This window comes from Coccidioides immitis (assembly GCF_000149335.2).
Source record: "Coccidioides immitis RS genomic scaffold supercont3.6, whole genome shotgun sequence".
NCBI lineage: Eukaryota > Fungi > Ascomycota > Eurotiomycetes > Onygenales > Onygenaceae > Coccidioides > Coccidioides immitis.
The window spans coordinates 1,365,308-1,388,837 of NW_004504312.1; the positions used below are offsets into that span (position 1 = coordinate 1,365,308).

The following is a 23,530-nucleotide window of genomic DNA, read 5'->3' on the forward strand; positions in this document are numbered from 1 at the left end:
AGAACCAAATGTTTGCTCGCTTCTGACAAGGTTCAGGGTTGGACACAGCTTTCCTACCTGTGATCTTCCCCTGCATTGTTGTCGTCTGCGGCTGTAATATTACAGAGGTGTGGGAACTTGGCGTAAACGATCATTCGTACAGTTAAGCGTATCGTTAGTTACCGTATATGGACCGCGCTAGCCACCTACTCCCGAGGTCGGTGCGATAGGACCTTTCCAAGACTACAAACACCGCTGGTGGTATCCTGGAGGTAGAATGACGAGGGTATAACGATGATGGAAATTCGGTACGCATTAAGGTGATCTCACGAGCCGTTGAGAGGTCAAAAGAAGCTTGGGTCCGGAGAACCAGGATCCAAAGATGTGAGCTGCATCGACGTGGAGGTACCCTTGTACTAGCCAACCTTGGTACAGGCTTATGACACGCACATTCAAACCGACGGGTACGTGCGTACTATACAGTACAGTACATACGCCGTACACGCCAGCCAGCCAGCTGGCAACCTTACCGTATCTTTGTAAGACCGCCGTGGCTGGAACCCCCTGACGTACCCCCGTTGAGCCTGTTGCTATCAAGCTCGCCCACACTTCCCCCCTCACGCCAGCCGCTCACTTGTCCGCCCCCCAGACCTCACCTGCTTCTCCCTCGCTTCTCTCCCTTCCTCGCACCTCCATATCTCGCTCCTCCAAGCCATCTCCCCATCAATTGGCCTCCTTTCTTCATCAAAAACCGTCCTTTTTATCCACCATCACATAGCATCACGATTATTTCGCGCCTAGGCGCATTATTAAGCAGCGCATTCTCTCCACAACTCCGGGTTTCGCACATCTCGCAACTAGCTATGTCTACCCGGAAGAGAAGACAGGAAGCTGAGGAGGAAGAGGAGCTGCAGGCTCTGCCGAGCGACGTGAGCGAAGAGGAAGAAGAGTATGTCCAATCCCTATCTCAGTTGCTGAGCTGCCCTTTACCCTAGCGTTTCTTCCCTTTGGGACACCAGGGAGACCTACTCTCCGCTGTTTTGCGTGCGTCCATTGTGTGCATCCTTTTAGGATATGTCTATAGCCTCATTCATCAGATGAAAGCACTGAATTAGCTCCTGATGAAGATGGAACATGTTTATGTTTTGATAGCCCCAATGCACGCTTGACATATATCTTTGTACCTGTTTTTGCCTTTGAATGTCAGCTACTGCTCTGCATCAAATAAGCACTCCAGTATTTTCTGACCTTATCACTTCAAATAGATTTGAAGAATCAGAGTTTGAAGCAGAAGGCGGATCCGAAGTAGAAGAGGAAGAGGAAGAGCAGGTTGAGCCTGAAGAAGAAGAAGAAGAAGCTGAGCGTAAGTTGATCGAATTCATCCTATCCTTGCTCATCACTGCGTTGCGAAAATAGTGTATATTCTCATATTGCCCCTCCCAAGTTTCCGTTCATTCATCAGTGTTGCATAATTTGGGAGCTTGTGGCTGATGAGTCTTTCTCCCAATAGCGCGACACAAGAGACGCAAAACAGGCCCTGCCCCTAGAGAGAAAGAAGAGGAGGAGGAAGTAGAGGAAGAGTTAGAGGCAGAAGGAGAGGAAGAGGAAGAATTAGAGCTTCCAGCGGAAGAAGAGGAGGAAGCAGAACTGCCAGAGGAAGAGGAAGAAGAGGAAGAAGTGGAAGGCGGAGCGCCACTTGAAGCAAATGGCCAAGGCAAACAAGAGGGAGGTGACGAAGAGGAAGAGGAAGACGACGATACACCTCTAATCAAGAGAGATGTGCGCCACGCTACTGAGAAAGGGGCTGCTGATGTTGCTGCCAAGCCCACTGCGCAGGTGGAACTTGACGATGAGGAAGAATGAATTCACCGGGTATAGAAAAGGGACAGTTACTCTGGTCCGTGTATTCGTATATCATTAGTATGGCTTTGTATTAGAACTGCTTCTCGAATATGGACGGAACTCAATAGGCGAATGGTGATTTCTCTGTCATGAATCTCTGGGATTTTTAGAGAAGTTCAGCCTGCAACACAAAATGATGTCGCCCCACTTCAAAAGATATGAAGAAAAACAAAATTGTCTTAGCCAATGAAAATATGTTTGCATTAGAAGCAAAGTTCTCAGAGATTGCAGCACCCGAGTCTGATAACAGGCAGGATCCCTAATGGCGGACGGGACGAGAATAGGTTTTATGAGTTAAGAACTATTAAATTTCTTCGGCATATCTGCTCCATGCGCTGGAAGTTTCGGCAAGGAATATTAACTAATACTATGTATCCACAAAGAAAGCCATGATCTTTATAGTCAAACCTCTCTTTCAGCCTAGCCATCGCTACCAGTGCTTCTAAATGTAGCGCAGAGTTGGCAATAATGGTGGGTAAGGTCTAACACAGGTTGGGGTAAATTTGTTGCCTGGACTATGCTGCGAACTTTAACCGCTCCTTCTTCCTCAATCAACCTGCGGATCGTAAACAGGAGCTCGGGAGAGAACTAGATATAGCAGATACCATCAGCACTATGAAACGAGACAATCGACAATTCCCATATCTTCAAGCAACATACCTCCGAATACCAACGATATTGCCAGGCAATAAGCCTAATCAGTGCGTTAAGCATACCCCTCGTGTCGTTTTGCCGCTCATACATTTTGAGAATGCCCTTCATCGCTTTGGGTGAGAAGCGAATTTGCAAACAATGCTGGTACGCCTCTATAGCCTCATTGAAATGATGCAGTCGCTCTGCCAGTTCTCCAAGGATTTCCCATTCGGTTGCAGATTTCTTATATTCTATCGACTGTGCACGAGATTGCGCCGTTTCACTGCGCCAAATGGTGTAGACGCGCAAATCCTCGTATAAAACCATAAATAAATTGTCAAGCCAACGCTCGCATAATCGTTTGTTGTTAAAATGCGTATAAGCGTTCGGAGACTCGTGCTATGCGTTAACGGTAAGCAGATATACAAAATATAAGAGGAGAGAAACTCATCTTACATCTTCACCGCCCGACTTTACAACCTCTGATGCCATACTTTGCTCGGGCTTTTCGATTCTTGATTCAATGGAATGGCTTTCAGGCTGATCCAGGTCGCCGTTTTCCTTTGGTGTTTCACCATGGGTGCTGTTTCGATCGCCATTTTCTTCCACGTCATCTGAGTCGTGGACTCCGTTTCCGTTTACGTCTGAAGCTGCGCTAGAAGCCTCGTGAAGCGCTACCGTACTAGCGTTGTTGCTTGTGACGGGGCGCGCTGAACTCGCCTGGCGCTCGACTCTGTATTCTTCTTCCATGACAAATACTTCACTTCGGATCCTCAAAAGCTGGTCCCAGCCGATAGCTGCTGCAATCTTCGTGAGTAGGCTGTATGCTTTCAAAAATGTGCCTTGATAGGTAGCGGCGTGAAGTTTTTTTAAAATCGGGTTGACCATATCAACGGGATCTCCGGGTTTCGGCTGCCCCTCGTCAAGCTCATCTAACATGCTTTCGGGGAGGATGGGAAGGATGATCCGAGACGGTTGTGGAAGTCTTGGGGAATCTTTATCTTGATACGTGAACATAGGACATGAATTCAGTGTCAATAAGGCCAAATCCCACTGTTCCAAGTGCACGTATACTTCCGCCAATCGTATCCAGGAGCTAAACTCGCTTGGAGCAGCTGTGACACTCCGTTTAGCACATTCGAGCGCCATTTCATATTCGCCTTTGCTCTGGCAAAAGACTGCTTGACAATCCAAAAGAGCGTAGTCCATAGGAACATCTTGCAGTGCATCATGCAGTAGCCTTACTGCTTGGACCTCTTCGCTTGCCGATATCAGGACTCGGGCAAGTAACGACGATACCTCAACGTCTTTTGTTCGAAGTTTTTCGAACAAGTTAATACCCGATGCATAACGCCCGGTGGTATGGATGTATTTTAGCAGACCGGACGCCAGGTGGTTGCTCACTGTGTTGGGAACCTGAGTCTCTGGATCGGAACTAAGTTGTCTTCCTAGGGTTCCTGTTAGCCCCCGTAACGCCAATCCTCCCAGGTAGGGAATCCCAGACCATTAAAGAATAGCTTTTCCGCTGCATCAAGGAATTTATGTTCCATTTCCGTATTGGTTACGGGATTGAATCTCCGAACAGCGACGATCTTCTTGATAGCATCGCCATTCCCATCATCTGCATACGCATAGGCTCTCAAAACCCCACAGACGAAAGTCTCGAGCCATAACTGCTCTGTCGGAACACGTTTATCTCCGCGCTCGTCAATGCAATAGCTTTCGAGGGTGCCGGGAATTTTGACCTCGACTCGCATGTCTAAGTGGGAGAAGGCATTGTAGCAGCTTCATGCCATCAATGATTCGTCCTTTGAAAAGTAGGCTTGTTGATCTCACCAGTATATCCCTGAAATAACCTTGTTGTGCTTATCGAGCGGAGAATAAGTAAGAGTGGTAACATATGCAGCCAGGCTGGCGGAGGAGGAAGCGTCGATTCCCGTCACATGGTGGTAGACTCCTGTCTATAACATAGGGGATGGTTAGCATTCCATCACAATACCAAGCATGACAATTGAAAGTCAAGATGTGTGAAAGCAGTAAAAATAGCCGCATGTTTTCTAACCTGATGGTTGGCGTTGGCCTTTGACTGCTTCACGACATGGACGAGATCTGGGGGCCCGAGTTCCCTTAAGCTCTGAAGAGATTCTGTTCGGGCCTCAATTGAGGCATAGATATCCTCATCCTCTATCAATCTAAGGAGAATAATAGTCAATAGACATTCGTTGGAAACAAATGGCCCAATTCCGATCTTACTCTGGGACAGCTGGCGCAATCATGATGCAACAGGGTCGGGATCGAACAGGTGGCTGTTAAGGAGCGAACGTGTTGGGAGGCGAACGCGCGTGAAGTGAATCTCTTTGAACAATCCTCATAGACATGAACAATCGTGTAGGCAAGCGAATGAGCCCAGCAGGCATCCAAGGAGAACTAACAGATGTTACAGTGGGAATTAGCTCCTGGTTTATCTTCTGGTGCTGCTTATCGGCGCTGCCATCCGCATTACGACAGCGTGCCAGATCGCGCTATGCTGGATTAGGAAGCTCTACATGTTCTCGTCCAATGCTCCTCCATCACCCAACTGCACCACTCAGTCTATTTGAACATCTGGGATTCCTGCTTGAACTTTCTCAGAAAATCTTATAGCTGCACAGTTGCTGTGTGTCGCTTGCATTGGCTGGCCTTTTTTTGGGGCTTTTTTTTTCTTTTTTTTGGTTCTCTTTTGCTGTGCATATGCAATAGCTGTGACGTGCTGCAAGGAAGTTGATCTGCCCGGGACCCTGGCGAGCTTTCATCATGTCGACATTTGTTGCATTGAATGTCGAGCCCGCTGAAGATATCGAGGATGTTGATGATACCAAAGAAATCCAGATAGAGGAGGCCCTCAAATTATACCAAAATGCCCTGAAGCTCCATTCCCAGGGGCCTGAATACTACGACCAAGCCCAGGAGGCCTACAACGCCCTCTTTGAATCCGAAATATTCAAATACCCAGAGGCTACTTCTGAATACAAGAGAGATCAAATTCTAGGCTTGGATGATGACGACTTTTACTTTCCTGACGAGATAGCTGAAGGCGACTCGGCGCCGGACGCCATCAATACAACCTCCAGTGCTTTACCCCAGACAATATTTCTATCGTACAAAAATCATGCACAGTTCCTCTTAGATCACCTGAAAGTGTTGCTGGATAAACGAGAAAAGCAAGACGACATTCATGTATCAAACCAAATAAAGGAAGCTCTAGAGCATTTCGCAGAAGCTCTTGAACGGGACGAAACCGATATGGAGTTATGGAGGAAGAGCAGCCGAGTAGGAAATGCTCTAAAAAGTCATCGGATTGCAAGATTTTGTTTGGAAAGTGTGCTCGAAGGAGATGGTTATGGGGTAGAGGATCGTCTTGGACAACCAGGGCTAGAGCAGGTTTTTGCTGCTAGAGACCTGCATGAAATCCTCAGAACCCTTCAGGATAAAGTTTCCTCCGCACAACTTCCACTTAGGCAGCCTAGAAAGGGTATTTCTCGTCTTTTGGCAAAGCAGGCGGACCTATATCCATTCCTTCCCCGTCACTCGAAAGAAACCCGCAGCTGTTCGGCGCCCCACCAGTCCGATGGAAACAAAACCCGCCACCGTCTCGCTACCTCTGCGAGTAATACGTGGACAGATGTTGGGAGCGCCATTCTTCGAGCATTAGCAGAGGAGTCACAGACCGACGATTCGATCTGGTCACCCGTGACCCTACGGATTCAGCTTCCTAGAAATAGCTGCTTCGTTGAGCTTCCGATCATTCAACAGAATAAAATAGGCGACTTCACAGAGGTTCGATTGGATGATGATGACGACATAGAACTCCCAGATAGAGAGAACGGAGAGCCGGTAACTACGGCAGAGAAGCCGAGCTCTAAAAGCCCCAAACGCGAATCGGATTTGGACGACGAACAAAGCACGGAGAAAAACACAGATGAAAATGCTAAGGATAATACGGACAAGGCCGAGCAAGCAAACGAGAAGAGTGCAGAACAGGACGGTGACGGACCCCTTACTCCACCTGCAGCTGACGCAAATGTCAAGGTCCATGGACCTCAATCTCGGAAGAGATCCTCTACATCGGTCGGCAACGAAGAGCCCACAGACGGTGGAAGAGCAAAGAGTCGACGCATAAGGGCGCGTGAATCCATCGCCGAAGCGCAAGCCCATCAAGATGAAATCGTCTTCGACCAAACCAAATACTTCGAGGACCGCTTAGAACATTTTGCTCATGCCGACCAATGGATGTTCAGTACTAGCGGTGCACTCCTTTCAAAACTAGGCGTTGAGGAGCTTGGTACGATTGATGAAATGAGGCATGCCATCGACCAAACTGATGGACATACCTCCCCCCGTGGTTCGTTCCACGAGCCTAGCCTGGAATCAGTGAGTATGCGGGATCTCCGTGAGGCGATTGAGAATTGGTCCGGGGCACAGAATTTAAAAGATGATATTTTTACATCGCACGATGGTCTAGCAGGAGTTAAGCAATCCGGCCTGAATATTTTTCTCGAACGCTCTCGACAGGCTCAACCAGCTCTTAGTCAAAAAGAAAGCTATTTTGATGATGAAGGGCTATCACAATTTGTGGAATCTGTTAATTCAGAAAATTTCCACCCCCAGAAAGTGGCATTCAAGTGGCTTGAGTGCCATTTTACTTCCGATCTTTCATCCTCTTTAAACACCACCACTTCATCCAACCTCCAGCCAAGCTCAGCCTACGCGACTCAACACTGGTCCGACAGAAAGAAATCCCTTATAAAGGATTTGATTGTCAGAAACGACGAGTTTACCTACAAACACTTTCTTTCCAGTGCCTGCGATTTCACCCAAACTTCCCCAGCTGGGAATGGGCCGTCGGCAGAAATGGCCCAAAGCCTCTATGAGCTTCACCTTGATATATTTGCATCCATGTGTTCGCCAAATAGCGATTCTGATGAATCCTACAAGGCACTGCAACGAGACCGACTCCGTCGTTGGGAGTCACTTGCGCGAAGACTGATAAATCACCAGGTAAAGATAGGTGATAAGAGCGACTTCCAAACCGGAAATATCTTCCGACATCTTTGGGCAACTATAATGAGCTTCAATTTGACAGCTGGAGCCGATCGCGAATATGTGCTAGCATGCCTCAATGATCTGAAAAGCGTCTTTACATCATTCGGTGAACCCGTGCTGACCTTGGTAAACAATGCCACTATGCCGGAGTTATCTATTTCGGCAGTTGAGCAAGAAATAGCAAGAATCAGCTCTATGGAGTTTTTCATGAAGGTGTTTGGCCCGGGAAAAGAAGATCCTGTGAGTCTAATCGAGAACATTGAGCCAATTCTAGACCCGTCAGCTATCGAACATCACCCACCCGAACTCGCCGAAGATCAGGTTACGAACTTGCTTAACGTCCCAGCAGAAATTCAACGAGCTCAAGATTTGGCTTTCTTCCTCGATCGTGGTGATGTAACGTTGAAGCTATTCCTTTGGCGGCGGCTCCAGAAAGCTTATGAGTCCATTCAATACCCAACCAAAGTCATTTCATGCTCACTCAGGAGCATCGAAATCATCGTTGGAGAGCTTGTAGCTCCTACATACCTCGAGTTACCAAGTAACCAGCGCCAGGAAACCTTGCTGAGATGGCTTAATCGCGCGGACTATTTGATGCTTAATGTGATAGGAAAGATATTAGATGACCCTAAGAGCTCGTTTGAATGCATTGACATGAGCCACCTTCAATCATCTATGTCTGCCATCGCGCGACTTTCAAGACTGCTACATTCATTCGTCCTCTACGAAGACTCTGTACGGATTGGCCAGACCAGTCCTCCAGAGATTCGGCCCGCAGCAGCCGCGAAAGCATACGACCATTATAAGGAGAAACTCCGTTCCATGCTGGTCAGGTCGTGGACTTTACAATACACTCTAATAAAAGAGGGTATTGCGCAGAATAAAGAACTGTTTGATATGCCCTCTGATGACTGTATCAATTATCTGCGCTCAGTCCATAACGCGCTCGGAATACGTTCATATTGCAGATACGCAAATAAAGTTCTCTTGAAGGTGATGAAGCAAGAGCTTCTAACCCTCGATGCAGAAGATAGCTATGAGTCAGACGTGGCGCAGGTGCTGTTCGATTATTACGGTCTCAAGTTCTCCCCAGAACTCGATATTTCCCTCGATCACGGCTGCCCCGTCGAGAAGTTGGACAGGCCTACGGCATTAATGATGGTAGATTTTGCCATGCTGCAGGCTAAGCGGATGAACATCAAAGACTTTTTAAAGTCAGACTTAAAGTCTACAATAGACACTATACAGATGTCTATAGGCTGGTCTGGTAGGATATATCCTGCTATCACCCAAAACAAGAGGATTATATCAGCGTTCCTGAAGTCTCCTATAAATCCGGCCATTCTGTACAGAGCAGTCCAGGGAGTAAGTGACGTATCGGTCGTCCCTGTCCACACTGAGAGCTACAGGTTGGCGGAAAACGGATGGTACTTCCTACTTGGACTTGCAGCATTCACAAAATTCAAAACTCAAAAACGCCTTGGTCCTACGGCCACAGATGATCTCGATCTAGCTGCCACCTTTTTCCGCCGCGAGCTAGAACATGGAGTTGACCGATGGGAAACTTGGTACCGCCTCGGACAGGTTTATGATGCGAAGCTCGAAGAAGACATCACTTGGTCTGCCGAAAAACTAAATCATCATCGTGCGGATTTGACTTTGTTAGAGAGAAGAGCTATCCATTCGTACTCGATGGCAATAGCTCTTGCTATTAGAACGGCAGATTCGTCTGCGGAAACAAAAAAGACCATATCAGATCTCTATACACAATTTGGCTTCCGGATCTATGCTTCTTCAAGGGAGCCTTTTTCAATGGCCGCATTTAGCCTGGATGATTTTACGAGACATTTTAGCAGTGATAAGAGCCAGCAAATGTATACAGGGAAGCCGTTTAGGGATATGAAGCTCTACTCCACTTGGTACTTTGCTAGTTATCTATTTCAAAAAGCCATGGTTGATCGACCAATGAACTGGATGTAAGTGAATTTACAGATAATATCATGCAATTATTTGGGTGCTAACAGCTCATATAGAAACCATTACATGTTCAGCAAGTGCCTTTGGAAGATGTTTACCTCCCAAGATCCTCTGAAGGAACGCTACAAGCCAATCGAAGTGGAAGATATCCTTGATTCTTTGGATGCAGCTATCGAAGCATTGCCTAAGAAAAGAGATTCCAGATCTGACCCAATTCTGGAACCTCATTTTAAGCTGGCGTCAATAATTCATAAACTGGTAAAGCGTGGAGATTTAGATGTTAGTACCCGCAACCAATCTTCTCATTGGAAGCTCAAGTATCTGACTATAGTTAGCCATGCAATGCAAGTGAGAGGCTTATTGCTACTCCTTGGGGGAGGAAACTTTCTCCAGTTGAAGATTTGGCTGGGTGGAAGCCATTCATATTGAACGTCCTGAAAAACCTCGGCACCGCTGACAAGTCAAACTGGCACCATCGCATTGTGGCAAGGGTAAGTATTCTTGCATCTTAGATTCTGTGCAGGGACTCATCTTTAATAGGCTGCCCATGTTATATACGACGACACAAGGGATGTTGAGGCTGCCGCGGCAGCGAAACACGAGCTTTCTCAGCACATATTCACGAAAACAATGACACTCCAAGTGTGGAGGCCTGAAAATGAACGACCGGGAAGGCACTTCGTGTACACATCTCGTTACGTATATTTTTTTGTACACATCATGGACCAGCTCAACGATAGGACGGGCTTAGATCTTCTACTTCGTCGTGTACGGAGAAAACCCAACGACTACGTCAATTATACAAAGCTCTGGGAAGATATATGTCTTACCTATATAAAAGTATGTTGTCCGAATTTTGATACTGTTGCTATTATAATCCATGGTTTAACCAGCAGTTGCAGCTTTTCCGCCGGTTGGGCCATGTCCCCGCAAGTCACGAAGAGGCGATATTCAAACCCTTAGGCCATGAGGAATTTGTTGCGAATGCCACTCGTTTAGACTCTTGGACACATTCCGAAACGGCGGAGCCAGCACTGATAGATCTTGTCAGAGAAGCTGTCGAGTTGAAGAAGCTCAACGGGGGGCTGATAAAGCCCGGTATATTCGAAGACTTGGTTGGAGACGTTTATGCACTTATATATGAAAAGACAGTTCCCGGTATCTTGGAAAGGATTGCCAAAGAGGAGAACCGCGAACGAATGAAAGTCGATCATCTCCTATCAGCTGGCGACTCCGTCAACGATAATCACACGCCACCCCCAGGGCTTGATAAATCTCCAGATAAGCCCCCGGAAAAAGCACCAGGACCTAAAGCCAGAGCCAAAGGTGTTACAAGAAGAGAAGTACAGCGAAAAGCAGATGCTATCGCCACCAAAGCGGCCGCATCGCGCCCAAAACCCATACGTCCAGCCGATGAAGACTCGAAGCCTGTTGTTGTCGAGCAGGCTGCGACAGAAGGAACGGCCAACAAAGCCGAGGCTCAAGAAGAAGTCTCAAAACCGGTTTCACAACAAACTCCAGAAGCCGGAGAAGCGACGGGGCCAGCCATTGTCCCTAGTAGCGCGCTTCCAAGTATTCACGATAGTGGAGAAGACGAAAGCGAATTAAGTGAACTCGACGATTCAAAAATGTCAGACCCTTCAAAACCAAGTCTGCCCATGTTTCCTAATTTGCTTGTTAAGCGATTAGCGTCTCCGAATCCCATGTCTGAGTTGTCTTCGAACATTAGCCACGACGGTAGAGAAACGGGTGGAGATGTGGATGTAGATGGGGGCCCTGACGGCGAGGGTGACGGCGAGGGTGACAGCAACAGTGAAGGTGACGGTGACGGTGAAGGTGAAGGCGAGGGAGAGGGAGAGGGTGATGCTGAAGGAGAGGCTGAAGAGGAGGGGGATGGAGAGGGAGATGATAATGATGGAGAATCAGCTCAAACCATTTCCGTACCGGACAATAAATCCGAGCCCGGAGTGGTAGATAAGAAGCCCGGACGCACTGATGATGCTCGAAAGTCCGATCACTCAGATGTGGATATGGAAGGAACTTGATAAACCATCATCTGAGACTTGATTATACGAGCCGGGACTCTGCGTTCCCTAAGGCATTTGTGCACGTTATTCGGTGAAATAGAGGCAGTCTGGGAATTCGAATTATGGAGTTTATTTAAGGAGCTCGAGGTATACTGCCTGGTGTGGAAGTTTGTGCCCCAGGTCTTATTCGAATCGTTTCCAAAGGGGTCTCTTCGGCCAAACACGTAACTAACTATATTGAAATGCGAATTTTAAAAGGCTTATTTATCATATCTTTAGCCCGTTGAAGATAATAACAATTAGAAATTGACCTAGAGCGTTAACAAAAGCAAGCCTGTATATACCTTCCAGGGATATCATGAAAAGCACCAGCCAACGCTTGAGAAACTCCAAAAACGCCGTCGTAATTAATATCAGGTAGCTAGTAGAACGGCAAACCCTCATTTCTTGTTCATGTTCTTATTTTCTTTCTCTTTGACTAAGGGGACTCGATGGCAAATTTTCGCCTAACCGAAGTCTCCCCAATTTCTTGGAAATTGTTAGTGAGCTGTTCTCCGTGTCACTGTCTGCTTTAAGAAAGCTATAATCTAGTGAGTCAAAGCGACCAGGGATAGTATTCTTCTTTGACGTAGTGGTGTTTTTCTTGGTGGGCGAACGGTTGAGTAATTCGCGCTCTAATGCAGCAATTCGAGTTCGGAGCATATCATTTTCCCGTTCGAGCTCGTCAACACGCTCTTCAGTCGAGGGTTCAGGGTCTTCGTGGACTGATTCAATGTAGTCAGCTTCAGCCGTATTTAGTGTGAGCAAAAAGAGACCGTTCAAAGCCCAAAAACATACTTTCCACACCCCTTGAAAGAAGATCCAGCTTTCTATCGAGATGGCTTTCATGACGACGCGTCTGCTCATCCCAAGCTTGCTGCCATCTCCTTCTTTCGTCCTCAATGCGCTCTTCCATCTCCGCAAAACATTCCTCTCTAATTTCTTGATCAAGAAGTAAGCATTTCTCTTCTGCTGCCTTCCATCTGATCTCAGCTTCTTCCCGAGCCATCTCTTCTTCGGCCAATCTCATTTCTAGAGCTTCGTAGTCATCTGTCAATTTGGCAATTTCCAAGGCAGCACGCTCCAATTCCTCCGCTGAAGCTGATAGGAACGCTGATTTCCCACTATGAGGAGGCTTGGCTGGAATAGCTAGAATCGTGCTCGAAACCGACGGGATTCTGGGGACGGTAACCTCCCTAGCCAGAGCAGAGTAGCGTAGGATCTGTGAAGTCGCATTGAAATCGCCTAGTGGGTCTGCTGTGACTATCATGTTGGCCTTCTGAGGAATCCGGTGAGATGAATGTGCGGTTTGACTTGAAGAAGGGAAGGAATTCGAGAATAGCAACTCTGTAAGTTTGCACTGTCTGAAAGGAACAAGTGCCTAGTTGCCAACGATTAGTATATACATCAGTGAAGCCGTCTCGACGAATGTCAATCACCTTGCTACCAGACTGCAAGTTCGTCTGCATCTGCAAGCACTGGCCGAGATACATCAAACTTTCGTTAATTTTACCACCTTCTGCAAGAGTCGCACCGGCGGTCTTCGCATTCCTAGCGCGCTCAGAGCCTATTTCGCAAATTTAGTACAATCCACCATCAATTTGCGGTACGACATACCAGCAAGATCAACAATGGTCAGCGTATTCCCAACCCATGATTCATATCCCAACCTTTGATCTCGGATCTTCTTCTTGACTTCAACGCAAAAGAAGCCGTGACTTCTCGAACTAACACTGTTACTTCCAGTCCCGGTGACTTTTCGCTCAGTTAACCCGGTCTCTAAAACTGTCAGTGCTTCTTCGCAAGTGCTACAGACGACCTTTCGTAGACCGGCAACAACTTTTCTGTCCATTGAACCTTCGGTTGGTTTGAACATTAGCGGGCGACGGCTATCCTTTTGGTTGTTGTTCGCTGAGCGGTTGGAGGATCCGTTACTTGGAGAAAGTAAGTCGAAAATTCGGTCGTTATATACTTCATACATCGACACCAATACGGCATATTCATCGTGTTCGGGTATAGATAGTACAAAGTCACTGACATCAGGAGTCTGCGGGAACGCGCTGGGTCTAGGAGCCATATGACGGCGAGGGAACGTTGCTGTAACCGGGGTTTCCTTAACGGCAGACTGAGATTTAGTTTCACTTCTTTTAATTCTATGAGTTCTCCAGAAGGGCAATTGGGAAGGGAGAGTGAGCTTCTTGGGCGCCGGCCATATAGGCACATGGCCGCCATCAGAATCTGTTGAATTCAGAAGCCGAATTGTGGAAGCATAACAGCCTCTTTGGGTATCGGAATATCCAATAATCGGCCTGGGAACTGAAGAATAAAGCCCAAGGCTGGGACTCTGTTTCTTGGACGGGTTTGGGGGTAGGAACTGAGATGGACTGCATACCAATGGCGTCTGAGCTCTGGATGAAACATTGGGCGTTTGGGCTCTGGATCCGCGTCCGCGATCCGCACATGGATCTCCATAAACACTCTCAATAAACGATCTTGCGGAATAAAGTTGGGCTTCGGAAGGATCTGAAGCTGCTAAGGACTGCATGAGCATCGCATTATCCGAGCTCTGGATGGCGGGAGCAAGGGACTTAAAAAGGACATCGAGAGACATTTGGGTTATTCCACGCTGCGACTTCGAACCGAGAATCGTATGGGACTAGAGCAAATGGCAGTTTGTCAGTCTCTATATGCACACTCTCTCGGTCGGCCAATATGAAGCCTCAGACCTTCCCGCTCCCAGTGACTCCCAGCGTCGCAACTAGCCCGTCTCGACCTTCGACTAAAACTCCTTTTATTAATGGAACCATTCCAGTCTCCTCAAATACTTCCAATTGAGACGCTCGCTCCTCAAAGACTTTCGTAAATGCGAACTTCTCAACGGCCCGTTTTCTCGAATCATTCGGGGGCTGGACCGTAATATATTTTGACCATAATCTTGCTCCGTCAGTGTCATCGCTGCTACCGGCTTCCTCTGGTGGTTCAACTATTAAGTAGTCGGATTTTTGATTCTGTAAGTCAGCATTCTGACCGATCGGTGGGCGCAAACGAAGGTAGACCTGGAAGAGCGACGTTTGTCCCTGAAAGGGACTCTGCGAGGATTCCATGCCAGTGAAAAGCAGTTCTGTTGAAATTATTTCACAAGAATGATTAAATCCAGAAGCACGCTAGGTCTAAAAAGCACAGAATCGTCTTAATGCAGGCTAATCGACTTGTCGTCACCTCTGGCTTGGGTTGGATTTTGGACGACGTGATGTTGCCTCGCACCAAAAAATCCGCGTTGCCTGGGCAACAATCAAAGCTTCCAGAAGCCTAGTTATACGATGGAGTCAAGACGATACAGTTGATTCCACACGGAATTGCATGCAGCTACAGGACACCAACCGCTAGATGAGACCTGGCCCATGACGACTTGAGCTGCAATATGGTTCTCGCTCCCAGTTGCAACTCGGCGCAGTCAGCAGAATGACACAACAATAGCCACGACTTGAGAGTCAACCGAATGGAATTCTGAAGGAGAGCACGAGATCACTGAAACTACAGAGTAAACTGAACATTCTTCTCAGGATATTTGAAAGAACCGCATGAGATACAGTTTAAAATCCTTCCGACGCCCCGGCATTTAAAGACATGGTTACACAATTTCTTTTCGGACAATGGCTAGAAACCGGAATTTAAAAACGACGACACCGCCGTAAAGCAAGTTCATCCCGCTCTGGCCCTAGAGCGTGTTACTCGAGTCGTTGTTGGACCACCTTTCTCAGCAGACTTCCGGGGTCGCTTGGACTCGGTAACCTTAGAAGCCTTGGGTTCCGCTTCTGGTTTCTTTGGTCCACCAGTGGACTTGCGGCGAGCCTTTGGCGTTTCCGCTTGTTCAGTTCCCGCATCGGATGCTTGCTCTGCCTTTCCTGACTTCTTCTTGGGAGCTGCAGTTTTCGCCTTTTTGGGAGTTGGCTCACCATCTGCCTCTACATCGGACCCCGCATCCCCCTTCTTGCCTCGAGACCGTTTAGTTTTCTTGGGAGTATCGGCCTTCGCTTTCTTTGCCTATCGTAACGTGAGCATATAGCTTTAGGAGTGAGGAGTCATAGAACACTGACATCTGCTTCCCCATCCGCACCCGCGGCTGCCTTCTTTTTGGAAACTCGAACACGGAAACCAGTTTTACCTGGGCGGTTCACTTCAACATCCTACATCGTTCACAGTTAGAACATGGAAACGTAAGCCCAAACAACCATGTAAAGCCGATTCCCAACTTACGCCCCTCCAGTCAGAATCAGAGACATGGCCTTTCTCAACTGCTTCACGGATCTTATCCTGGTTCTCAGCAGAAAGTTCATCATATCCATCGAGGAGAGAGAAGTCCTTATCGTCTCCAACGATCTCCTGCAGACTCGCCACCTGCCTGGGAGTTACACAGCCCCTGCGTTTTGCGATATCAGAAAATTGAATGCAAAGTATAAATTTATAGGGTAAGAAGGGATACTCAAAGGATATAAAATGGTGGTATATACCAGTGTTTCCAGGACCAGCTCTGGAATTGCTCCGTATCAACCCATGAGCCAAGTCGCAATTCACCCTTGAGAATTTTTTCTTTTTTCTGCTGGCATTCTGTGTTCTTACAGCCAGCGCGGCCAGTGCTGGCCTCTTCTGTATAGCAGAAATTCCATTAGATATTGAAAAACAGCGCACTATCCAAAATCCAGTGGCACAGAGACATCTGTAAGTATCCTTTGAATAGGAGAACTGGATGAAATCACTCATACAGCGAACAGCACGGATGTAAAGAATAATGTGAAAGTAATGTTTTGCAGCATCGCATACAACAAACCCTTTCATCAAGGGAATACAGGTCAAAGGGCAAGAGGATGGTAATGAGCTGGATTTCATCCTTACCAACACGGTATGTTGGCATCACGTCGAAGTGGCACGAATGCCGTTGAAAATCTCAGGTTGAAACAACACCCTTTACATCTAATGTAGAATAGACGGCGACCGCTAATCAAACTATTTGATATTGATAATCTGATGGCTGCTGAATGAAGGGACAGTAAATTGATGGTGAGAGAGGGAGATTGGCGTGTTGGAGTCGTCAAGAGACTCGTCAACGAAGTTCAACGCCTGAGCTGTGGCACTAACTAGTTAAACTCGCCAACCGCGACAACGAGACTGCTACATCAACGCCAGCACACTTTAATCTATCAGAACCCAGATATTTCATGACCACATTGCTTATATTTAGTATTGGCTTCGGTATTAAATTCTGGCGTTGCGACTCTTGCCTCGCTGTAAGCCAGTTTATTACCATTTTCTCCAGGGAAAAAAAAAAAAAAAAAGAAGGGACAAATCGTAATGTAGCCATAACAGGTACTCCCTATTCGCAATCACGTATATATACAACAGTTGGATACTTACAAGACTTTCTAATTGCTAATATACCACCGACCTGTGTCAGTGCTATTGGTGACATTCGTCTGGACGACCTTCCCACCCTTGAGCCAGCCATTCTCCACAATACCTCCAGCAGGAACTCCCACAGGACCACGATCTAGACGGTTCGCACCACTCTTAACCGTGAAATTGGCCAGAGAAATCTCACCAGGGTTACGAACTCGCAGCTTAGGAGTACCAAAAAAGCGAGCATCAACCTCCTTTGGAGTGATATGAAGTTCGAAGTATCCACGATAATATAGCTCCGACCACTGGAGAACTGGGTTAGTTGTCACAAGTGCTTTCGAGGCGTTGATGGAATCCTTGATGTCGATATTGCGTCCCGCTGGGGATGAGGATGTCACTGCGCTTCCTCCAAATTCGACGCCAATTGCCCCGGCTCCAGTGGCAGGGTCGTATTCCTTCTGACCCAGCCAGACCAAGTCGCTCACCCAGTTCGCGTGGCTGTCTCCTGCAATTAAAATGTTATTGTCGATTTTGTTATCAAATAGAGTCTTGAAGGTGCGGTTTCGATTGGCCTGGTAGCCGTTCCAAGCATCCAGATTGAAGGCCCGATTATCGCCGAATGCAGCAGATTCATCGATAGATGAGAAGACTTATGAACTTATCAGTGCCAAAATCGCTGAGGGTAAATATATTTAAAAAAAAAAAAAAAAGATAAACATAAAAGTTTAATGGGAGGAACGATACCTATTTGGCTTCCAATAATACGCCATTTAGCTCCTCGTTTAGCGGATTGGATTAGATTGCGGTAGAGCCAGTTCTCTTGCTTGGAGCCCATCAAGCTGCGATTGGGTTCGTTCTGCAATTGGTCGACATAGTCTTTATTCCAATACAGGTTGGTAATCGATCGATCATAGTTCCTGGTATCGAGCATAATAACGTCCACAAGAGAGCCAAGCTGGAAATTCCTCCAAATACGAAGGTTGTCGTCCATATCAACCTGTCTTTTGGAAGGAGTTAGCAAGAGTCGCCATATGATGTAGTATAAAAAAGGCGAACCTGATTGGCATCCATTCAAAATACGCACGAACTGCGTTCATTTTCCGTTGATCCACCGAGATGCCGCCGCTGCTAATAAACGATGCCTCCGTATTATTCAATTCGGATGAGCCATCGCGATAGGAGTTGTCTGCAACTTCTATTTGGAGTTAGAGAGCAAAGACAACAGCAACAGATAAGGCTAACATACCGTGGTCATCCCACACCGGGATCCAGGCAAAGTTTTGATGATTGGCTTGGAGATCAAGATCGGTCCTATAAGTTGCAAGTCGCTTTCTGTAATCATAGAGAGTGTATATGGTGCGATCTGGTAGAGACAATCGTCCAATATCCTTGCCGGAGCCGCTGCATTTGGGTTTAGTACCTTTAATCAATGGTGGTGTTTGTGGTTGAACTTACTATTCGCCGTCAGCATACTCATAGATGTAATCTCTGTGGCAGAAATCAGGTAGTGAGCGTGTCAATTTCCCACACGGTTTCGGGAAACGGGACGTAAATCTCTTACCCAAGGTGAAGGACGTAATCCACAGAGTCCTTCCGTGCCACGTTACCATAGGCATTGAAGAAACCGAATGCTATTAGACTCTATTAGCTGCTAGCCGTTTAGGAACCGAGAGGAACTGCCATACGATAGTTGCTGCAGGAAAACACCGCCAGGTTGATGCGGTCGACCGAACGAGATGCCTTTGGGGCTGTTTTGGTGCGCCCGATGGGGCTTTTCTTGTTGGATCCACAGACAGAGAATTGGTAGTAATAAGTGGTGAAAGGCTTCAGTTTCGTTGCTTCCACCTACATTAAACCCCGAGTCAATACACATCTCTTACGAGAATTAGGGGGCGTTAGGGGGCGACGATGTTGGTTCATTGGGATGACAGTACTCGCCTTTACGGTGTAATCGACATCAGAGCTGGTATAAACCGTCCCTTCATCCGCAACGCGTTTCAGCTTATCGTCGGTAGCAACCTTGAAGCGGAGGCATACGGGCGCATTTGATATAGGCCGATGCTCATCCGTATCCTTATAGATGGGAACGGGGTTGTACATCGGCACTAGACCGGAGACGGTGCTATTATCGTTCACGTCATCAAACATCGGGGAGCAGCGCGTCCATAGGATGACGGAGGTAGCATATGGGTCTCCCGATGCCACACCATGGGTGAAGTTCAATTGCGCCGGATCAAAGGCAGATCCAGGCTCAGACCTCTTTTCAACTTTGGGAACAGAGACCCCCAAGCTAGGATGGTTGGCTGAGGGGCTGCGATAGTTGAGATTCCCTGCAAAGGATGCAGAAGCGGTGGCCGCCGACAGGGCCAGCAGGCCCAACGAGTATCGCATGGTCCAAGCTGCAAATGAAGCGGTCGGTGGCGTGTTGCAGGAATGAACACGGCAGCATCATGGGCAATGCTGGGCCTCTGGGGCTTATTATATCTTCCCCAGGAAGAGGTATTTGCTCATGCAGGCCTGTTCCGATACACTGGGTATGCGCTTTTTCCCGAACGAATTCCCTTCCGCACCAAGCCTTCTGGGATCCTATGGTCCCCAGTCCGCAGCCCGTGTCTGGAGCGAATGATATCCAAACGCAATGGCATGTGGCAGAGGCGCTTTTGAGATGCGGCAAAACACCCGCGCCCGAGCTGGGATCCACAAGAGGTTCCTTGTGGCAGGCTTTCGAGGACTCCGCAATAGGCGGATATCGTTGAAATTGAAAACCGCGTCTGGCTTGGGAAAAATTGCTTGGGCAATGCCCTATTACAATAGACTACACCTGATTGGATAGAAGACCTAATTATCCGGAGGATAGATAGGAAGTGGGATTCGCAGTATGTAAAGCGAAGCAGCTCGATGGAGATGTCCACGACAACACATTGCTAGAAGTGAATGTTTCACAGCCATAATTTTGCATTTCAGTGTCGACCCAGAAGAACCTCTTCTGACAGTAAATCCCGAGCCGAGAATTGTTTCTGAGAGCAACGCTGTGGAGGTCGACCGCAACGCAGCCCGGCCCTCCCGCCCACGTGGGCGCATTGATTGCCCAGCTTGATGTGCACGAGAATCAGACACGAGAAATCGCAGATCCACAGCACGCAAAGGCATCTCAGCTGGCGCAGGGTGATTGCGGACACCATGGCTGGACCAAATGCCGGTTTCACCGCAGCCATATTATTACTATATCAACTGAAGCTCAAGTTTGTTTCGCGGTCGGGCTTCCGGGCAGCCAAGGTTGAGGTCAGGTGAGCGCGGAGGAAGCGGGACAACGATGTTCCGGCTGAAAGGCACGTGACGCTCCTCCGATGTCGTCACAGGCAGAATCTCTCAAGAGAGTGGACTTGACGGCCACACGGCGGAAAAGCCTCTAACTGAAAGGACAAAAGATATCCTATATCCTAACTTGCTCCGTATAGCCTCTACAGCTGAAAATCAGCTGGATGCAGCTTTACATCTCGTGTGTCCTAGAGCATAACCGACTTCGAATATCTTCCTCCAAAGTTATCGTCGACTGTGCAAAAATACATTACTTCTCCAACCATGTCCGAACCCATCCCAGAATCCATTCCTACGAGTCAGGACCCTCGTAGTAAACGTCCCTTGAAGCGCCGCGCACTCACGCCTGTCTCCGAACAGGCTAAGCAGCTCGACACCCTCTTCAAAGATCCTAGCAAGGAAATCCACATTCCCGCCACCTCCAAACCACGCACCGCCGCATCTCTCGCCCCACCGCCCGAAATTGTCGCCAATGTGCAAGGCTCATCTGCCGGTGCGGGCTCCGGTGAATTCCATGTCTACAAGGCTAGTCGGAGACGCGAATATGAGCGCGTGAGACTCATGGAGGACGAATTGAACCGGGAAAAGGCCAACGAGGAGTTTGAAAAGAAGAGAGAAGAAATGAAGCGCAAGGATGAAGAGAAGACCGAAAAGAATCGGAAGAAACGAGAGAAGCGGAAGGCAGCGAAGGCGAAGAAAGGCACCGGTGAAGCTGGGAACGCCACGGGAAAGGCGGACGGTAGAACTGGGGTTGGTGTCTTGAATGGACCGGTGCTGCGTGAAAATGGACACGAAGGCCCTGCTCAATCGGAGCCATGCGAAGATCATACCGAAGTCCCGGGTGTTATTATCCATGACGAAGACTAAACTCGATCCTCCTATATGCAAAATAGTCGAGAAAAGTAAAAGGAGAAAAGCAAGGACCATGATACGTGTAGATTATGAATGATGTACTGTACGAATAAGATACCCAGGACAGCATTAATGTTGTCTTATTGCAATTACTTCCTTTGAGTCTATGCTATTTTATCTATCCGCAATAGGGAGACGAGCAGCCTACTCCTCGCCGCCACCGACATTGGCAGCTTGCTTCAAGGACTTGGCGCTGCAAATGTCATCGACACGGAGCAATAAGCAAGCAGACTAATGAGAAGGATGTTAGCCAAACTCAGTGAATTCCGAGCACGGAGAAGTCTTCTTACCTCAACGGCAGTTTTGATGCTTTGTAGCTTAACCGCCTCTGGTTCCCACACACCGTATTCTCTCATGTCCACGATAGCGCCAGTGTCTCCGTCGATGCCATAACTGCTATGACCTTCAACTTGCTTGGCTCTCAGGCCAGTCAAAACTCGAACAGGGTTCTGTCCTGCGTTCTGAGCCAATGTCCGTGGAATCACTTCCATCGCTTCGGCAACAGCCTTGTATGGCCATTGCTGGACACCCTCAACTGTTTTGGCCAACTGACCGAGTCTCACGGAGACGGCCATTTCAGTCGCACCTCCACCGGGTGATAGGCGAGGATGAAAAATGACATTTCGGGCAACCGCCATAGCATCTTGCAAGTTCCGCTCGATTTCGTTCAAAATATCTTTTGATGGTCCTCTAAGCAAAATTGTGCAGGCTTTCGGCTGCTTGCATTTGCGCATAAATGCAAAATATTCATCGCCAATTTTCTCAATCTCGAAAAGACCGCACTGAGTTCCCACATCCGATTCTTGCAAGTCATCGACACGATTAACGATGGTGGCACCCGTTGCACGGGCAATGCGGTTATTGTCCGTCTTCCGAACTCTACGTAGTGCAGTGACATTGTTTTTAACCAAGAAATGTTGAGCCAAATCTGGGTCAGTGTTAGCATACCAGATCCACTGCATTTGTTACGGTTGAATATCATACCAGATACGCCCTTCTCAGTGATAACAAGATCAGGCTTGAGGGCCAAAATAGCATCACACATATGCTTGATCTGTTCTTCCTCGATCTGCAAGATCTTATTCCAGTCCTCTTCCTTCGAGATCTCGATGTTCGTCTGTGACTCTCCCTTCTTGTATTCCAAAGGACAGTCAAGGAGAATGATCCTCGGGTTCTCAATTCTCCGCCTCATCTTTGGATGCGTAATGTCCTTGTTAATCATGACTCCGTCAATCACTTCACTGTCCTCAATCTGACCACCAGGGATCTTCTCAACACGAGCATATCGCTTAATATCGACCTCCCTCTTTCCACCACCAGCATCGAGGGAAACAGTGCGCACAGCTTTCAATGCCAGGCCGCACATGAGCTCGGACCACCGGGAAACAAATTTCGTGCCAATCGACGATTGTATTAAGCTGTACATTGCCTTGTCATCGTCGATGTCGACGGGTATGGAGATCTGCTCCACTATGGCAAGGGCATCGCTGAGAGCTCGTTTAAACGCGGAGATGATGACAACGGGATGAATATTTCGTTCGAGTTGTGGAAGTGCGTATGCCAAAATCTCACCCGCTAATAATAAATTAGCATTTTACGATCTCTCAACAGCTCGACGCTCGCAACTCATACCTAAAATAATGACGGTAGTTGTTCCATCGCCAACTTCTTCATCTTGTGTCCGGCTCAGCTCGATCATACTTTTGGCCGCGGGGTGGGCAACTTCGATTTCTCTGAGAATTGCGTGGCCGTCGTTGGTTAGAACAATACCACCCATGGGATCGAGAAGCATCTTCAGCATGGCTTTCGGGCCGAGACATGATCGAATAATATCTGCGACACTGCAGGTTGTCAGCTTGTATTGGAAACTCGGTTGCTTGTTCGAGACCGTTGCTTACGTCTTTGCAGCTGTGATATTGGATAATTGAGCCTTCCTGCCGACCTGTCTATCCCCACTTTGGGTGTCTAGTAGATTAACGGTAAGTTTGGTGCTAGAATCATTGTAGAGAGGTATGCCATACTCATTACCACCACCGGAGCCTGCATTTTGGCGGGGTGCTATCCTTACCCACAGAGGGCAATGAATGCTGGTGAATCGAAGCAGAAAAAGAAAAAGGTGAACGCGCACAAATTGCAAAAAGAAGGCAAAGTGCAGATTAGTAGTTGGTTCAAACCAGTGACTACTATCAGAGCATGGAATTGAGGCTTCTCCCTACATCGAAGGTGAAGCTGTTGAGCTTTCGGATCGCTTTTTCCATGTGGGCGGA

The 23,530-nt window shown here is 47.8% G+C and overlaps 9 protein-coding genes across 9 annotated transcripts; 3 read left to right on the forward strand and 6 right to left on the reverse strand.

Annotated features, from left to right (window-relative positions):
• Positions 1 to 53: 53 nt before the first annotated feature.
• CIMG_11123 (uncharacterized protein) lies at positions 54 to 695 on the reverse strand (the record flags this gene model as incomplete). Its single annotated transcript, XM_012358245.1, has 4 exons — positions 54 to 91; positions 190 to 368; positions 475 to 569; positions 636 to 695. 4 exons carry the CDS (start codon positions 693 to 695, stop codon positions 54 to 56), a joined length of 372 nt encoding a protein of 123 aa, XP_012213668.1.
• Positions 607 to 1,977, forward strand: CIMG_03452 (uncharacterized protein). Its single transcript, XM_001244010.2, has 3 exons — positions 607 to 928; positions 1,245 to 1,342; positions 1,490 to 1,977. Exons 1-3 carry the CDS (start codon positions 843 to 845, stop codon positions 1,840 to 1,842), a joined length of 537 nt encoding a protein of 178 aa, XP_001244011.1. The 5' UTR covers positions 607 to 842; the 3' UTR covers positions 1,843 to 1,977.
• Positions 1,978 to 2,168: 191 nt separating this feature from the next.
• On the reverse strand, positions 2,169 to 4,969 carry CIMG_03453 (clathrin-coated vesicle protein). Its single transcript, XM_001244011.2, has 7 exons — positions 4,768 to 4,969; positions 4,577 to 4,706; positions 4,351 to 4,475; positions 4,019 to 4,299; positions 2,971 to 3,962; positions 2,542 to 2,913; positions 2,169 to 2,469 (listed from the first exon to the last, which is right to left on the reverse strand). The coding sequence occupies exons 1-7, from the start codon at positions 4,788 to 4,790 to the stop codon at positions 2,302 to 2,304; spliced, it is 2,091 nt and encodes a 696-aa protein (XP_001244012.1). The 5' UTR covers positions 4,791 to 4,969; the 3' UTR covers positions 2,169 to 2,301.
• Positions 4,970 to 5,127: 158 nt separating this feature from the next.
• Positions 5,128 to 11,618, forward strand: CIMG_03454 (transcriptional corepressor for histone genes (Hir3); the record flags this gene model as incomplete). Its single annotated transcript, XM_001244012.2, has 5 exons — positions 5,128 to 9,572; positions 9,630 to 9,852; positions 9,909 to 10,064; positions 10,114 to 10,413; positions 10,476 to 11,618. Exons 1-5 carry the CDS (start codon positions 5,308 to 5,310, stop codon positions 11,616 to 11,618), a joined length of 6,087 nt encoding a protein of 2,028 aa, XP_001244013.1. The 5' UTR covers positions 5,128 to 5,307.
• A 400-nt stretch (positions 11,619 to 12,018) lies between these two features.
• On the reverse strand, positions 12,019 to 14,847 carry CIMG_11124 (kinesin family protein). Its single transcript, XM_012358246.1, has 6 exons — positions 14,366 to 14,847; positions 14,032 to 14,295; positions 13,257 to 13,752; positions 13,079 to 13,206; positions 12,438 to 13,020; positions 12,019 to 12,364 (listed from the first exon to the last, which is right to left on the reverse strand). The coding sequence occupies exons 1-6, from the start codon at positions 14,741 to 14,743 to the stop codon at positions 12,060 to 12,062; spliced, it is 2,154 nt and encodes a 717-aa protein (XP_012213669.1). The 5' UTR covers positions 14,744 to 14,847; the 3' UTR covers positions 12,019 to 12,059.
• Positions 14,848 to 15,010: 163 nt separating this feature from the next.
• CIMG_11125 (alkaline phosphatase D) lies at positions 15,011 to 16,697 on the reverse strand. Its single transcript, XM_004446297.1, has 5 exons — positions 16,533 to 16,697; positions 16,151 to 16,286; positions 15,897 to 16,059; positions 15,737 to 15,826; positions 15,011 to 15,683 (listed from the first exon to the last, which is right to left on the reverse strand). The coding sequence occupies exons 1-5, from the start codon at positions 16,549 to 16,551 to the stop codon at positions 15,342 to 15,344; spliced, it is 750 nt and encodes a 249-aa protein (XP_004446354.1). The 5' UTR covers positions 16,552 to 16,697; the 3' UTR covers positions 15,011 to 15,341.
• Positions 16,698 to 16,972: 275 nt separating this feature from the next.
• On the reverse strand, positions 16,973 to 19,424 carry CIMG_11126 (alkaline phosphatase; the record flags this gene model as incomplete). The annotated part of the gene is made up of 8 exons (XM_012358247.1): positions 16,973 to 17,682; positions 17,778 to 18,034; positions 18,090 to 18,228; positions 18,280 to 18,434; positions 18,489 to 18,521; positions 18,595 to 18,664; positions 18,719 to 18,878; positions 18,978 to 19,424. 8 exons carry the CDS (start codon positions 19,422 to 19,424, stop codon positions 17,060 to 17,062), a joined length of 1,884 nt encoding a protein of 627 aa, XP_012213670.1. The 3' UTR covers positions 16,973 to 17,059.
• A 1,033-nt stretch (positions 19,425 to 20,457) lies between these two features.
• Positions 20,458 to 21,354, forward strand: CIMG_03456 (uncharacterized protein). The gene is made up of 2 exons (XM_001244014.2): positions 20,458 to 20,617; positions 20,712 to 21,354. The coding sequence occupies exons 1-2, from the start codon at positions 20,516 to 20,518 to the stop codon at positions 21,216 to 21,218; spliced, it is 609 nt and encodes a 202-aa protein (XP_001244015.2). The 5' UTR covers positions 20,458 to 20,515; the 3' UTR covers positions 21,219 to 21,354.
• On the reverse strand, positions 21,319 to 23,495 carry CIMG_03457 (T-complex protein 1 subunit gamma). Its single transcript, XM_001244015.2, has 6 exons — positions 23,285 to 23,495; positions 23,162 to 23,228; positions 22,896 to 23,104; positions 22,248 to 22,838; positions 21,554 to 22,191; positions 21,319 to 21,494 (listed from the first exon to the last, which is right to left on the reverse strand). Exons 1-6 carry the CDS (start codon positions 23,307 to 23,309, stop codon positions 21,408 to 21,410), a joined length of 1,617 nt encoding a protein of 538 aa, XP_001244016.1. The 5' UTR covers positions 23,310 to 23,495; the 3' UTR covers positions 21,319 to 21,407.
• Between the last annotated feature and the right edge of the window lie 35 nt (positions 23,496 to 23,530).

Coding starts and splice junctions, on each gene's coding strand:
- CIMG_11125 (XM_004446297.1), bottom strand. Junction 16,060..16,150: donor AGCTGGTCCTGGAAACACTG/GTATATACCACC, acceptor CGCAAAACGCAG/GGGCTGTGTAACTCCCAGGC. Junction 15,827..15,896: donor CTGATTCTGACTGGAGGGGC/GTAAGTTGGGAA, acceptor TGAACGATGTAG/GATGTTGAAGTGAACCGCCC.
- CIMG_03456 (XM_001244014.2), top strand. CDS start 20,516: ATGCAGCTTTACATCTCGTGTGTCCTAGAGCATAACCGACTTCGAATA. Junction 20,618..20,711: donor TACATTACTTCTCCAACCAT/GTCCGAACCCAT, acceptor GTCTCCGAACAG/GCTAAGCAGCTCGACACCCT.
- CIMG_03457 (XM_001244015.2), bottom strand. CDS start 23,309: ATGCAGGCTCCGGTGGTGGTAATGA. Junction 23,229..23,284: donor GGCTCCGGTGGTGGTAATGA/GTATGGCATACC, acceptor TTAATCTACTAG/ACACCCAAAGTGGGGATAGA. Junction 21,495..21,553: donor GCATCAAAACTGCCGTTGAG/GTAAGAAGACTT, acceptor CCTTCTCATTAG/TCTGCTTGCTTATTGCTCCG.
- CIMG_03452 (XM_001244010.2), top strand. CDS start 843: ATGTCTACCCGGAAGAGAAGACAGGAAGCTGAGGAGGAAGAGGAGCTG. Junction 929..1,244: donor GTGAGCGAAGAGGAAGAAGA/GTATGTCCAATC, acceptor CACTTCAAATAG/ATTTGAAGAATCAGAGTTTG. Junction 1,343..1,489: donor AGAAGAAGAAGAAGCTGAGC/GTAAGTTGATCG, acceptor TTCTCCCAATAG/CGCGACACAAGAGACGCAAA.
- CIMG_11124 (XM_012358246.1), bottom strand. CDS start 14,743: ATGGAATCCTCGCAGAGTCCCTTTCAGGGACAAACGTCGCTCTTCCAG. Junction 14,296..14,365: donor GAGTCACTGGGAGCGGGAAG/GTCTGAGGCTTC, acceptor CATTTGCTCTAG/TCCCATACGATTCTCGGTTC. Junction 12,365..12,437: donor TCTTTCAAGGGGTGTGGAAA/GTATGTTTTTGG, acceptor ACATTGAATCAG/TCCACGAAGACCCTGAACCC.
- CIMG_03453 (XM_001244011.2), bottom strand. CDS start 4,790: ATGATTGCGCCAGCTGTCCCAGA. Junction 4,707..4,767: donor ATTGCGCCAGCTGTCCCAGA/GTAAGATCGGAA, acceptor TATTCTCCTTAG/ATTGATAGAGGATGAGGATA. Junction 2,914..2,970: donor TAAAGTCGGGCGGTGAAGAT/GTAAGATGAGTT, acceptor GTTAACGCATAG/CACGAGTCTCCGAACGCTTA.